Source organism: Phalacrocorax carbo, chromosome 2 (assembly GCF_963921805.1).
Source record: "Phalacrocorax carbo chromosome 2, bPhaCar2.1, whole genome shotgun sequence".
In the NCBI taxonomy this organism is placed as follows: Eukaryota; Metazoa; Chordata; class Aves; order Suliformes; family Phalacrocoracidae; genus Phalacrocorax; species Phalacrocorax carbo.
In genome coordinates, this window is record NC_087514.1 from 149,636,053 (window position 1) to 149,649,056 (window position 13,004).

General features: G+C 42.0%; 1 protein-coding gene across 2 annotated transcripts in view; it reads left to right on the forward strand.

Annotated features, from left to right (window-relative positions):
• APBB1IP (amyloid beta precursor protein binding family B member 1 interacting protein) overlaps window positions 1-8,495 on the forward strand; it is a 70,988-nt gene extending 62,493 nt beyond the window's left edge. The window contains exons 11-14 of one of the 2 annotated variants that reach the window (XM_064444856.1): window positions 880-978; window positions 1,936-2,053; window positions 4,559-4,650; window positions 7,022-8,495. In XM_064444856.1, the coding sequence (XP_064300926.1) occupies window positions 880-978; window positions 1,936-2,053; window positions 4,559-4,650; window positions 7,022-7,555 (843 nt within the window). In that variant the 3' untranslated portion in view covers window positions 7,556-8,495. Of the gene's footprint in view, window positions 1-879; window positions 979-1,935; window positions 2,054-4,558; window positions 4,657-7,021 lie in introns of both variants that reach the window. The other variant, XM_064444855.1, reaches the window with a different exon arrangement.
• Window positions 8,496-13,004: the final 4,509 nt, after the last annotated feature.

Consider the following 13,004-nt stretch of genomic DNA (forward strand, 5'->3'; position numbering starts at 1 on the left):
GCTACTAAAGACTTAGTCTTCTCTGCTGTAGCAGGGGAACCAAATTCCTTCAGAGTCTTAGAGAGGATGTTCAGTCTCAGGCAAGTAGGCAGCCTGGCATTTTGGTGTCTTTGAGTTGGAATGGTACCTCACCACATACCAGTACTACGTTGATCAGTAAGGGGAAGAGATCCTAAATTTTGTCCAAAAGAACAAAAAAGGTTTAAAATTTGTAAAGGTTTCTGGTACAAACAAATTTTAAAGTTTTCTTCTGATGGTGTTGCATTTTGAATGATCCTCTATGTAGAACATATGGCAGTTTTACATAACTGTTGGCAACAACAGCAAGAGTAAAGCAGAATAAAAATGTATAGGAAGAAAGCTAGAACTTGGCCCAAAGAAAGGCAGCCAGTTAGAATGAAAAATCTGTTTCGGCTGAGAGTTTATGCTTGAACAAATTTAACATACTCTTTGAAAACTAAATATGTTCAGTGTTCAGTCTGGATGCCTTACATATGACAAACCACAATGAGAAACAGACTTCCTTCCAGTATTTACACATTGAGTGTTAGACCCTGAACCATAGCATTTGAAGACTTCATTAAACTCTAGATCACTATTAGAGTTCTGGAGCCCTTGAGTTCATATTACAATGCATTAAAATTATTTCAAGCAAGTGCTGCCAGTGGCAAGTAATGTATAGTTCATGATCACCATCTTTTTTATATTTTCTTGTACTCTGTTTTCGCTGCTGCTTTTTTTTTTTCCCCAGATCCTCTTGATGTTAGTATGATATCTATAGGCAGTGTTCTTACCAAGGTCACTGTGCAGTGCCCTCATACTTTTGTATAGTGATTTGATTTCTGTATTTGTCTTATTTTATGAATTAATATCTTTCAGCACCCCCAGATTCAAAAGGAGTCACAATATATCAAGTACTTATGCTGCGATGATCAAACAACCTTGCATCAGTGGGTAACAGGAATAAGAATTGCCAAGGTGAGATTAAAAGTAAATTTAGTTAAATATGTTTTCTGTAAAATCCTGTCTTCCTCAGGTTACTGACTGTCATCACCTCAACTGGAAGGAAATATTGTGACAAGAATGGCCATTCATGCTAATTACCTTAGAAAGAAAGTGTAGAAGGGCATAACCAGAATGGATTTGCTGAATTTTCCTGTACCCTAGTTATCAGTGTGTTTTTCTCATAAACATGGGGGGTGAATTCTGTAGCTGTAAAACTCAGGTAGAGTTATCTGGCACAATAATAATACACTGTGGCTAAAGGTGTGCAAGCTCTAGTCAGTCCAGCTGTGACATTCTTCAGATAGTTCTGCTCAAATTGTCTGCCTCATCCTCCTCAAAAAGATCCTAATTTACAGCCCATTTTGTTTTGTACAAAACAAAAGGGAGGTGGATTATACATAGCCCAATATACTGCCTATGCCTGGATATACAGACCTGCTTGTGTTAGGTACATATTATTTTCTGGCAGTTCTGCTGCAGGGTGACATCTAATAAAGCTGTAGGGTGAACATCAAATCATTTTGTGTCTTACACTGACAGCTGTTTGCTCTAGAGCCCAAGATTCAGCGTCCCAAGTCTCTAGTCTGAAAATGTGATATTTGGAAAGTGTTGGAAAAAGATATTTATTGAGAACAGTTAGTTTTAAAGTCAAGTTTCAAGATGTTTACAGATACTGAAACGAACATAAAGTGTGAGAATTATATCAGTAAGACTGTGTTTGATCACAGGGATTCACGTTTTATTGTGCTGTTACGGAGTACTTTCCATCCGGCCCTATACAGAAGTAGGCATGCCACTTGTAGATAGCTACTTTTTAACAAAACTGGGTAGGAGGTAACAGGGTCAGAAGAGTTGTCCAAGAGCAAAATGAATGCTTGGCGTATGTCAAGCTTATCACCATGGTTATTGTGTTGTTTTGATTGTTTGCAGTATGGCAAGACGCTATATGATAATTACAAATGTGCAGTGAAGAAAGCTGGCTTGTCCTCTCGGTGGACAAATCAAGGAACGGTGGAACCAGCTGCCCCTGCAGGATCCTTATCAGCAGGTACTGATGTTGTCACAGCAGTTGAAATTGCATTTATTGCCCTCTTCTGTCATCACCAGTGTTGCACATAGTCTTTGTTCAGAAAACTATCCCATTGATTCAGCAAGAAAATATCTTGTTCTAGACAGCCCAGCGTAGCTCTGATCTATAGCTAAGCTAGCAGCATAGCTCTCACTTTAAAGTTAGACATTGAAGAATACAAAGACAGCCCACCAGAGGTCAGTTTAAATCTGCATAATTTAATAAGGTATTTTTATCTACATTTTATGGGCTGATGGTCCATGTCTTGAAGTTTTCTGTTTGCCCATGTCTATACTGGCTGTATTGGCTTTTCTTCCAATAAGTAAGAGAGATGAGTGGGGTATTCTGAGAACGATCATTTCAGAAAGAGATTATTATAGGGTGAGACGCTCTCTTTCCTAGCCTTTCAATTATCTGCATGATAGCAGTGTGGGTGTTAGAAAAAGGACACAGGAGAAGAAAGGATTGGGTTATTTTCTAACTTTACTTTTCCAGTAGCTTCATCATACTGCTGTTACCTATTTTGTCATTTTACAGATACAACAGTGCATGATACTAGCTGCAACTTACATGAATGTTTTTAGTTTACATGCTTAAGGTATGCCTTATTTATTAGAAAGGACATGCTGGCCAAGTACTTACTGTCATAAGACAGGCAAAGTCAAAATCAGTGTTGGCAGATAATATTCTGCCTTCTCACGTAGGCAACTCAAAATTTTCCAGACACCTTTCCAAGGCTTCAGTTTGCCTTTTCTCAGTACATGTGAGAAGAGGGTGGTCTTTCTACTATTCCTTGGAGTCAAATCATGGTAATAAATGCACATTTGGAGTGGGGAGTTCCAGTAAGAGCCTGTTTCAAGATAGGAGACTTTCTGATGGTTGTGCATAGCAGGTACTTTAGCAAGGGTGGGTGGGACAGTTGTGGAGCGTTTTGTGTTCTAGTGTTGATGGCAGTAGAGAGGCGGCTGCCAGTGGGGCTCCATGCTGGTGCTGCAGTCTGTACTGGACATGGCATTATAAAGTATGTATACAGCCACAAGATTGGTTTTATCTCTTTATTGAACTTCCATATTAGTCCTTCAACAAACACAGCCTGTAGTCTGAATGATCAAAACAGAACTTTGGATTAAATATGCTGAATGATATGCAGGCACGGGCATAAAACACAAGCACTTCGGACCATCTTCTGTCATCCCTTGAAGCCTAAATAGCCTTAGTAAATACAGTACACTGCAGAGTTTGTCTTACTTCTCTATCAGTTCAGGTATGGCAATAAAAATAATTTATTCTAGTTGTTATCTTCTTCATGGAACCTCTTTGCTCACCAGAGAAGTACACATAAGGATTAAAACCAGCGTTGTGCTTAGAGTTACATTGTGGACAGCCAAGGGTTCACTTGCATCCAAGAAGTACACGAGTGGAACTTTACTCGATGTCAGAACTGTAAATTATAATAGAGCCAAGGCAGTCATTAAGGTTTACAGGTGTGTGTATGTAGGCACCAAATACTATTTACTACTTTGACATGTACAGCTTCCAAAAATCCTAGACTAAACTGGAGAGTTTATTTAATCTTCATCAGACCATACAGGGGTAGGGGATTTTTTCCTAATTAAAACCCCAAATTTGTCCTTTGATTTCACATTCACTTACTCCATTTGACAGGACTGGGTTTTTTATGTATATCCCTTACAAACACTGTAATGGTGGGCAGACGTTTTGCAGAGCTTTAACTTAGCCAGCTAGCAGATCTTCACTAATCTGAGAATACAATATGGTTCACAAATCTTCTGTGATTCCAGATGGGGAGAAGTTTCAGAGCTGTTAGTTCATGCACTAAAGCCCCTCTGTAGGATTTCAAACCTTCAGTTCTCCTGACTGTTACTGATATGAAACTATGGCACTCTTAGTCTTTAGGCTAAACTAAAGGAAAAAAATGTAGTAATACTACAGCACACTACAAACTTAAAAATGCTGTTATGAAAGATGGGTATTTAAACAGCGGAAGGCCAGAGGGTGGGCTTAACTATGCCAGTTTGATTTCTGCTTAGTTCCCCTTCCAAAGCCAGCTCCCCATCTCTATTCTCATGTCTACCTTAACGGTCCCCTTCTGTAATCACCATTTACAATAGTCAGAAGAAAAAGCTCTTCATTTGTAACCACCTTTCCACACTTTGATGCTTTCTGTCCTATGTCTTCATAATTCTGCCACTTGCTCTTCCTGTAAGATTGTCAGCCACAGCCATGGAGGCATGTGGACGGGTATTAGTTTTAATGTGAGGCATTATGTTTATTTTCCTTATGTAATGAACTGAATATGAAAAGTCACAAAATAAGCCTGAAGTAGAAAATGTAATGAGTGGTTCCTTGGTGGAAGTTGTAAAGACGTTTTTATAGCCTTATTCTTAGTTTGGTATTCCCTGATCTGATTAATATCACAAAAACGTAACACGCTTTTCCCTCTGTCTCCTCTCCTTGTCACAGGTGCTATTCAGGCAAATGGACAGGTTCCCCAGGTTGTTCGTCGTTCCAGTGCAGAATTTCCAGAGACTCAGAAGAAAGTGGACACATCAGAGGTACAGGTCAGCAGTTACTAGTCATGCACTAGTTAAATGTTACCTGTGAACCAGCGCTCCAAGTCTGTTTTTCTTCACTTGCTGCCTTCCCCCCTCAAACTGCCAGTGTACTGCTGTGACAAGGATGTGGCTCCTGGGCAAAGTGGCTGGTTCCTTCCTGCCCCTCCTCATGCTTTACACACTGCAAACAGTGTGCTTGTTGCACAGAAGCAAGGAGCCACCGACGGGAGGTGAAAGCACAGCCATCTGCCACTTTTGTTCTTCAGAACAAATAGGTGTGAGTTCAAGTAGCAGAAATAGGAATGTGCCAATAGGGACAGTCTGAAAGGGTCTATGCTGCCAGAACCTGGTGCTGTTTTAGGTCTCTGCCAGAAAACAGGTCTTGCCTTAGTAACACAAAGGATACAGTAGTGTTTTCAGCAGGTAACACTCTGCACAGCCGATGATGAGTGTGTAAGAAAGGAGAAACTGTGAAGAGGTAAGGGAAAACATCACCTGTTTTCATTAGGCTCTAAATGCATTCCTTGGTTAAGCTCCAGTTCTGTCTACTTGCTCCATCTCTGGCTGTAAAAATATCAGCAGGGTACACTATGAGGACTTCAAAAACATCCTGCAGAAAAATCCCTCTGTTGTGCACAAAGTGCACAGGACAAGTGAAATGAAATTCCTAGGAATTTTCTGTCACCTGCATTACGTGTCCTATGCTTCTTGTTTCTGTCTTTGAGTTCCTCCTTTGAAAAGGTCTGTTTCTCTGTTCTGAACCTCACTTCCTCTGGAATGGATCATGTTCCCAGAACTCAGCCAGTGGTTCCCTCCTCCTATGTCTCATTTACTTCCATCTTTGTAGGCAAGGAGAGTGGAAAGAAGGCGGCAAACGTGCTATACTTAGCTAATGCCAGAATTAGTACTGCTGGCTGTGGGGCTGCAGAAGCAGTTTTCTCTAGCAGAAGCAAACATGTTGCTCCTTCATCTCACAGTTTCTGCAAGCCTGGGACCAAAGGATCAAGCTGACATCTTTCAGGGTGCACTGTGCTACAGTTAGAGCACTGAGGTAGCTGGATCTAAACTGATAAATTAGCATAACTAGAAATGAATGTGTTACAGAGCTTTGTTTTCAGGACAGCAGACTTCTCCACAGGTTTACAGGAATAGATAGTGTGTTTGTGTAGTAATTGTCAACAGCTGCCAGTTGCTACCTGAAAAAAAAAAAAAGGCAAATTATATTCAGATGTCACCAAATGGGCTTTATTTATCTTCAAAGTGTCGACTAGCAAACACAAAAGAAAAGCCACCTAAAATATTGTCAAAATAAACATCTCCATAATGAACTGCTATCCTACATTTTATTTTTCTTAACTTGTATGATGGATGCTTTGATCCATTTTCCTTCAAAAAACCTGTCAGAGGGTTCAAAGGTCTCGTGACCTGGCAAACATGGGTAGGACTTAGTGGCTTCAAAGACCTGTTTGTCGCACTATTGATTCAGAAGTGGAGGAGGTGCGTGCACGTGCCTTGCCCAGCAGGCAGAAGACCCCCTTCCCCGGGCTTATCAGTGGCCCTTGCCAGATCACCGGTGGAGTATCTTTCCCCTGCTGTGCACCACACAGAATCGTGACCGATGGCTTTCCCAGGTGCCTCTCTCCCCAGTGCTTTGCAGTGCTCTCCCTCCCGCACAGAGGGGGCACAGTGCACCACCCTGCGGGTGAATGCATGCCACACCACGCTGCAGGGTGCTGGGGACAGTGAATCCGAGCACGTAAACTTTAAATTCCCAGATCTCTCCACCTTCTTCGCGGTCCACTGCTGCTCTGGTGAATGAGTTTGGCAGGGACAGGTGACTTAATTATTTTAGCTTTATCCAGAGATCCAGCAGTCACAGCTAGAATGGGAGATAGAGATGTAGTAGAGATGAGAGCCAGAACTACATCTGCTTTTTATGTTATCAAATCTTGTTTGGTATTTTTGGATGTAAAAACATGGCACGGACTTTTTTTTTTTTTTTTTTTCCAAAAGTCTTCATGTTCTCAGGGAATGAACAGCAGGGTGGAACATCAAGAAAGTATCTTTATATGTCTTACTAACTGGAATTATCTGAAATTTTAAAAGCACTCATTTTCTGAGGACAGCACTTGAAGAAGCACTATGAATACTTTCGACAGGGAGATTTCCACTATCAAAGCTCTGTGGGCAGCTCCAGAAAGAAAACAAAATATTATTTGCACTCCTCAGGCAAAACATACTCTACTTCATTTCACCGTCTACTGCGCTCTTGTCATGTATTTTCCTATCTTTTCACTGTACTTCAGCAGTGGCATTAGTTTACATGTGCACTGACTCTGTCTTGTCCTTTTATTCCTTCCACTTATTAAAGGCTAAGCCAAATAACATCAGTGCGCCCGGCCTGGCACAGGCAGTGATGAGGCCACAGAAATACCAGAGTAAGAGCAACTCACTGCAGCCTCCTCCACCGCCTGAAAGGCGGTCATCTGCTATTTCTGTTTCACCAATCCTACCCTCCAAAGTCAAACGAGACAGCGGCATTTTCGTAACAGATTCAGAAAGCTTTCCAGCACCGCCACCTGCATTGAAGATGGATTTTCCACCACCACCATCTGATTTCTGTGAACCTCCTCCCGATTTTGTGCCTCCACCACCACCAGCCTCCAGCAGCGGTAACGAAGACCTGCCATTACCCCCTCCACCTCCACCTCCACCTGTCTCCTGTAAGCCTCCACCTCCGACAAAGAAACCTGTGCCACTTCCTTCAAAAAGGCTAGAAAGCACAGGACAAGCTGGAGAGCCACGGTCAGCTGGGCCACCTCCGACTGGGGGTGGAGGCAGGCAAGCAGATTTCATGTCTGACCTAATGAAAGCTCTTGAGAAGAAAAGGGGCAGCAGCTCCTAAACTCTGGGAGCAGGTGGACTTCAAGACACAGCTGGTTTTGTGAGGCGTCATGGGAGGTTGTGCTGGATCAGGCCCCACCAGGAGGAACTCTCCTTCAGCAGAGCTCCTCCTGGGGGTCCCAAGAAGTAAGGTGCGGTGCCTTCTGTCCCTCATGTTGCCTCTATGACCTGCTCCTTCCTCTCCCCACCTGCATTAACAACCACTCCAGCACCAGGCTGAGGTAAGAAATTGGCTCAGGAGTCTTGCTTCACTCCATCAGGACAGCCAGGGACGGTGGAGCAGCACTTGCAGAGCCAGCCAGCGAGTGAAATGCATCTTCTGTGGCTGCCTCTCTAGTAGAATTGGAGCTGAAGGAAAAACATACGTGTTCTCATGTGAATTTTGAGAAGTGCGAAGATCCCTTTTCACAGATTTCCCCTTAAAGGTTCTTTATCAGAAAACCCTAAATTGGTGGCGGGGGGGTAATAAAAGGACAAAATTTTTTTTTCGTTCTTTTTCTTCTTCAAAAATAGCCTGTCTTAAAAAGTAAAACCTCAGCTAGATTATTCTGAGATGCAAGGCAGGACCACGGCCATTTCCAGATGGTGTCACCCCAAACGGTATGCACTCCTGTTTCCATATGCAACTCCCATCATACCTGCCAGGACTGCCCTTAAATCTTATTTGGCTAATCTTAGACAAAGAAAAAAATCTTTATTTCAAAACATTGTATGCTTCCCGTGGTAAACAGGGATTTATTTTTTTCCCTGATGGTTAACGTTTGACTTCAAACTATACCTAGAAATAGTCTGTCTTCTGAAAGCCTTCATGATTATCCTGTACTTCATATGAATGTCTCCTCCTAGGTTTTTTTTTTTTTTAACGTGTTCTCAAAATTTAATTCTCTGTTGTTCATTTAGGCAGCATTCATTATTCTGAAATAAAAATAGCTTCTTTTTTATATCTGCACAAAGTGTCACAGTTAATGAACAGGCATTTCACTGGCAATTGGTACCGCTTCAAATATTTTAAAGAGTTTTTGCCTCTGCCTTCTAAATTCTAAAGTCTTTGGCTCTTCTCATGCACATGATCTTTTAAGATTCCATAAATTATGTATTTCGGTATTTTATCTGAGCACGGACAGCAGTGCTGGTTGGCCCCTCTCTCATTTGTTCCTCATTGGCTCCTGCTGTCTTTGCACATGTTGGTGGCTGCATGAGCGTATTCCTCCACAAGACAGACAAGACCAGGACTTTGCTATGATAAAGCACCGGCCGTGAGCACTCAGTATCAGGGGTCAAGCTGGAGCAGTGTGAGGCAAAATGTGCCCGTGTTAGCGCTAGGAGGAGAGGGCAGTACCTGGTCAAAGCTGTGGGAGTGAAAGGACAGGCTCTCAGAAGGAGCTGGTGCAGAGGGTGGTGATGGACACAATATAAGAGCTTGGGGATGCACAGCGGGTGTTTCAGAACAGGGATGCTTCAGACAGGGAAGCACCAGATGAGTCACTAAAAAAGTGTGTGCGACAGCCTGCACCTTAATCTGGTTTCAGCTGAGACAAGCTGGAGCTAAGGGATGTTTTTCCTGAAGGGTTACTCAGGTATAGCCATGGGACAGCCACGCACCCTTTCCTCCTTCTCTTTGGTTTGTCAGCAGCGTAAGCACTGGAAGATGAAGTAAAGCTCGCATCAGGGACATGGGGATGGGGGATGTCTCATGACTGCTGTTAACCATTTCTTTGTTCTGCAGCCTATGGTTGAGGAGTTGGCATCACTGGTGAGGTGCTACAGCTTGTACACCTGTGTCTCTACTGCTGAATAGAAGAGGACAAGGATGCAAGCTTGAGTGCTGTCCTAATGCTTGCCCATACTGCCAAAGTGGGCCTAAGCACAGTCCCAGGTGCAATTCAAGGAACTTCCCAGGCCAGGCACTATTCCTGGGAGACAACATAGGCAAGCTTAAAAGCAGGTTTCACTCCCTGTACAGCGATCCCCTGGGGTGTGGATATGGCCAGTTAGGGTACCAGTTCATGGGCCAAGGGACTAGTTCCTGGCCCTCTTACTTACCAATATAGACAGAGCCCATGCAACTCTTAGTGGTCTTCTAGCTCCCTCGCTTTCACTGAACTGAGCAAAAAGCTCTCTCCAAGGGAACTGTGTTCACCAGTAACACACATTACCTAGAAGTTTTGAACTGACATGCTAGAACATTCAAAAGGTGTCGCCTCATCTCCAAACAGCCAAGCCGAGAAGTGCTCTCAAGACCAGTGCAAGGCTCATAAGCTTAGTACAAGCTTTAGTTCCAAGTACAGGAAGAAAAATACTAACTAGCTAAAAGTAGGTGGGTTAAAACTAGGGGTTAAAAAAAAGAAAAAATTAATGTTTCCTAATTGCTTCCCATATGTAACTGGTGTACGCATTACGCAGAATCATTGAATGCTGAAGAGCTGGGTGTCATTTTCTGACAAGGTATTAGGAGTGCACATCTTCGACACAGGTGACAACAGCTGTCTGCTATCCAACTATTTTTAAATCAAGTTAATTTTCTTTAATGGAATATACACCCAGCATCAAAACAAAGCAGCACATGTCCTTAGAAAAGTGCTGCACAATAAGCTAGTTTCTCCAAATTCACAAAGCACTAAAGCTTCTACACGGCTTTCCTAGCATTCATTCTTCTCACCAGAACGCTCAGCCTCCTGGCCTGTTTCCTCCCTTCTCTTTTGTTACAGCACAATAAACTCAATTTTATACATTTTACATCTGCAGTCAGTCATAACTCAGGCACTTAGTCTTACACAAAATTTGAGCTTTCTTCCAAACAAAGAGAATCAAAGCCTACAGAAAACTTCAGAAATCAATTCAAATGCTGCGATGATTAGACCTCTATCAACTATTTTGTGTATGTACATAGTTGCATTGAATTTCTTAAACGTAAGTATTCAAACTCTCCATTCAAAGACCATCTTAATGATACACAATTATCTGGGTCTATTTGGTGCAAAAAAGATGCTGCAAAATACAAAAAGATCTTCCTTTCCAAGACCGTAAATTAAACCATTTGTAAAAAAAGAAATTAAGCCGTCCACGTCTATCTAACCTATTGCAATATGAAATGGTCATATTCCTCTACATCGCGGTAGTGTGTACATTACTAGAGAGTGTGGTATTTTAGTCTGAAAAGATCTGAAATTGCAGCGTGTTATTTTTAACCTTTCTCCATACCTCAAATGGAAGCAGTCTCAGCAGGTGCCGTCTCCTTTGGGCTCTTACCTCACTGACAGGGAAGAAGGACCTACTTCAAGCGACCAGTTTCCATCAGTCCTTAGGACTAGAAAGGTAGAGGCGTGGAAAAGTCCACATGTGGGGGATGACCACTGCAGACCCTCCTAACTGTCCTCTGCTACAGAAAGAGGACAACAGGACAAAGAAACACCTCTTTGATTACCAGCCACGGTATTTTTATACCCAGTCTGCTCTTGCATTACTGCTGTGTTTATGTAATGTGAAGGAAAAGGCAGCTTCAGAATCACAGGTGGAAGCCAAGGATCCTAGGACATATACAGTGAAACACAGTATTAATGCTTATGTTGTCATAATAAACCATAATGATTAAAATCTAGGTGTGGAAAGGGAGGTGGTACAAAATGCTGAGCACGATGTGGGCTCATTTCTCGACTTTTACAAAACACAGGTAAAAGGTAGTGCTGAGATACCTGTATTCCTCATGTGTTTTTCATGCACTCTGTCAGGCACCTTGAGAGTGGAAATTTAAATGGATCGTGTGGCAAAATTATAGGTCAGAACTATTATTTTTGGGTTATCATTGACAGTCTCACAGCAACTGGGAAACATGCATATTGTTAAGGGGAGAAATGCAGAAGAGATTCAGTATTGTTAAAACTTATAAATTCTTATGATCTTGAGGAATAGTCTATGGCAGTTTGATCACCATTAACAGGCAGTGCTGACTATCATGAAATCAGAGTAGTCACTAAAAACAGGTGATATAAACTGCATGGTAAAACTAGGGGAAAAAAATAATGGAGATCTGCTTTCACATAAATCAAGGAGAGAGGACGTGACTGCGTCTGTGAATGAACTGGAAAAGTAGCTGACCTGCGTGCTGCATCCAGAGGAATATGTGAAACCAATTTTCAGGGCTGGCTTCATTCTTTCAGATGTTTTTCAAGAGCCTGAGAAAAGCCTCACAGTGAACACAGTGGGCGGAAAGTATCACTGCTTGCAAAACAGCTCCCATTTGGGATATTCCAGTTTTATACCATGATTCTGGAGGCTTTCTTCAGCTCGAACTACGGGTGACTCAGAAGGCCACTTGCTACTGTTACTAGTAAGATTTAACACTTATAAAACACTTTGAAGATAAAAGTGATACAAAAATGTTTTGTATTTATGCAGTTACTCCATAAGGTAAAGATATACAGGCAGCCGTGTTTGGACCCCACACAAAAGCAACTTACCGGATGTTTGGTTCAGAATAAATTAGAGTTCTTTCCTTTCATGTAACTGGACACCAGGGCCCAAGTTGCAGTGCCCCTGTATTTACCTTGTGGGCACAAACACGGTCATCTTCAGATCATCCCTTATTTGCAGTCTACCTCATTCCGCTGCAGTTGGTAATGTTGATGTTCACACATTTCATCACAACATGCCATTTTGCTTGTAATTATCCGAGAAGAGACACCAACGCCAATGTTTCGATAGGTTGGGCGCGTAGCCTGCCGCTGAAGGGCTTGTACAGACACCCGCCAGCAGCCCGCTCCTCTTACCTGGAGGCATTGCCAGCTCAAACACCCCAACAGTTGCAGAAGAGCACTTACTACTTGCAAAAGGAATGTTAACCCAGGTTGAACTTGCCTAAGTTGCTTGAGCTTCAGACTGGACTTTCAGAAAACTGTATTTGAATATCTATATTGTTCCTCACATTATGATACTCACATTTGCATTTGAACAACTGTATATTTGAACAGCTGCATATCTGAGGGGAAACCATCCTGAATTAGAGTTAAGAAGTAAAGGTATTCAAATATTTTTTAGTCACTGAAAGATTTCTAATGATATAAACTTTTTTCCCACACTAATTATATACCCAGAAATAGATTTGTGAATTGTTAATTATACCACTTAATAGCCTCTATTTAGAATCAAGTGGCACTCAAGAAATTTGGAGAGTCTAAAACAAGCCATTCTGGATTTGGGAAGAGATGAGGTAATGTCAAGAAGTAACAAAGCCCCCAGACAAATGATTTTTGCTGTAAATTTTCCACCATAACATTGGAACTGCTCGCTTATGGATGAATTTTGGCTTAATTACACACTAAGTTTTGTGATGTGGGACTGGAGTATCAAACAAGGATAAATAACAAGACCCAGGGCTCAAAGACTAGTCTCTGTTACTCAAAGGATTTCTATGCCACAGCTTCAGTTCAATTTTAAATACTTTCCTTGCAAGG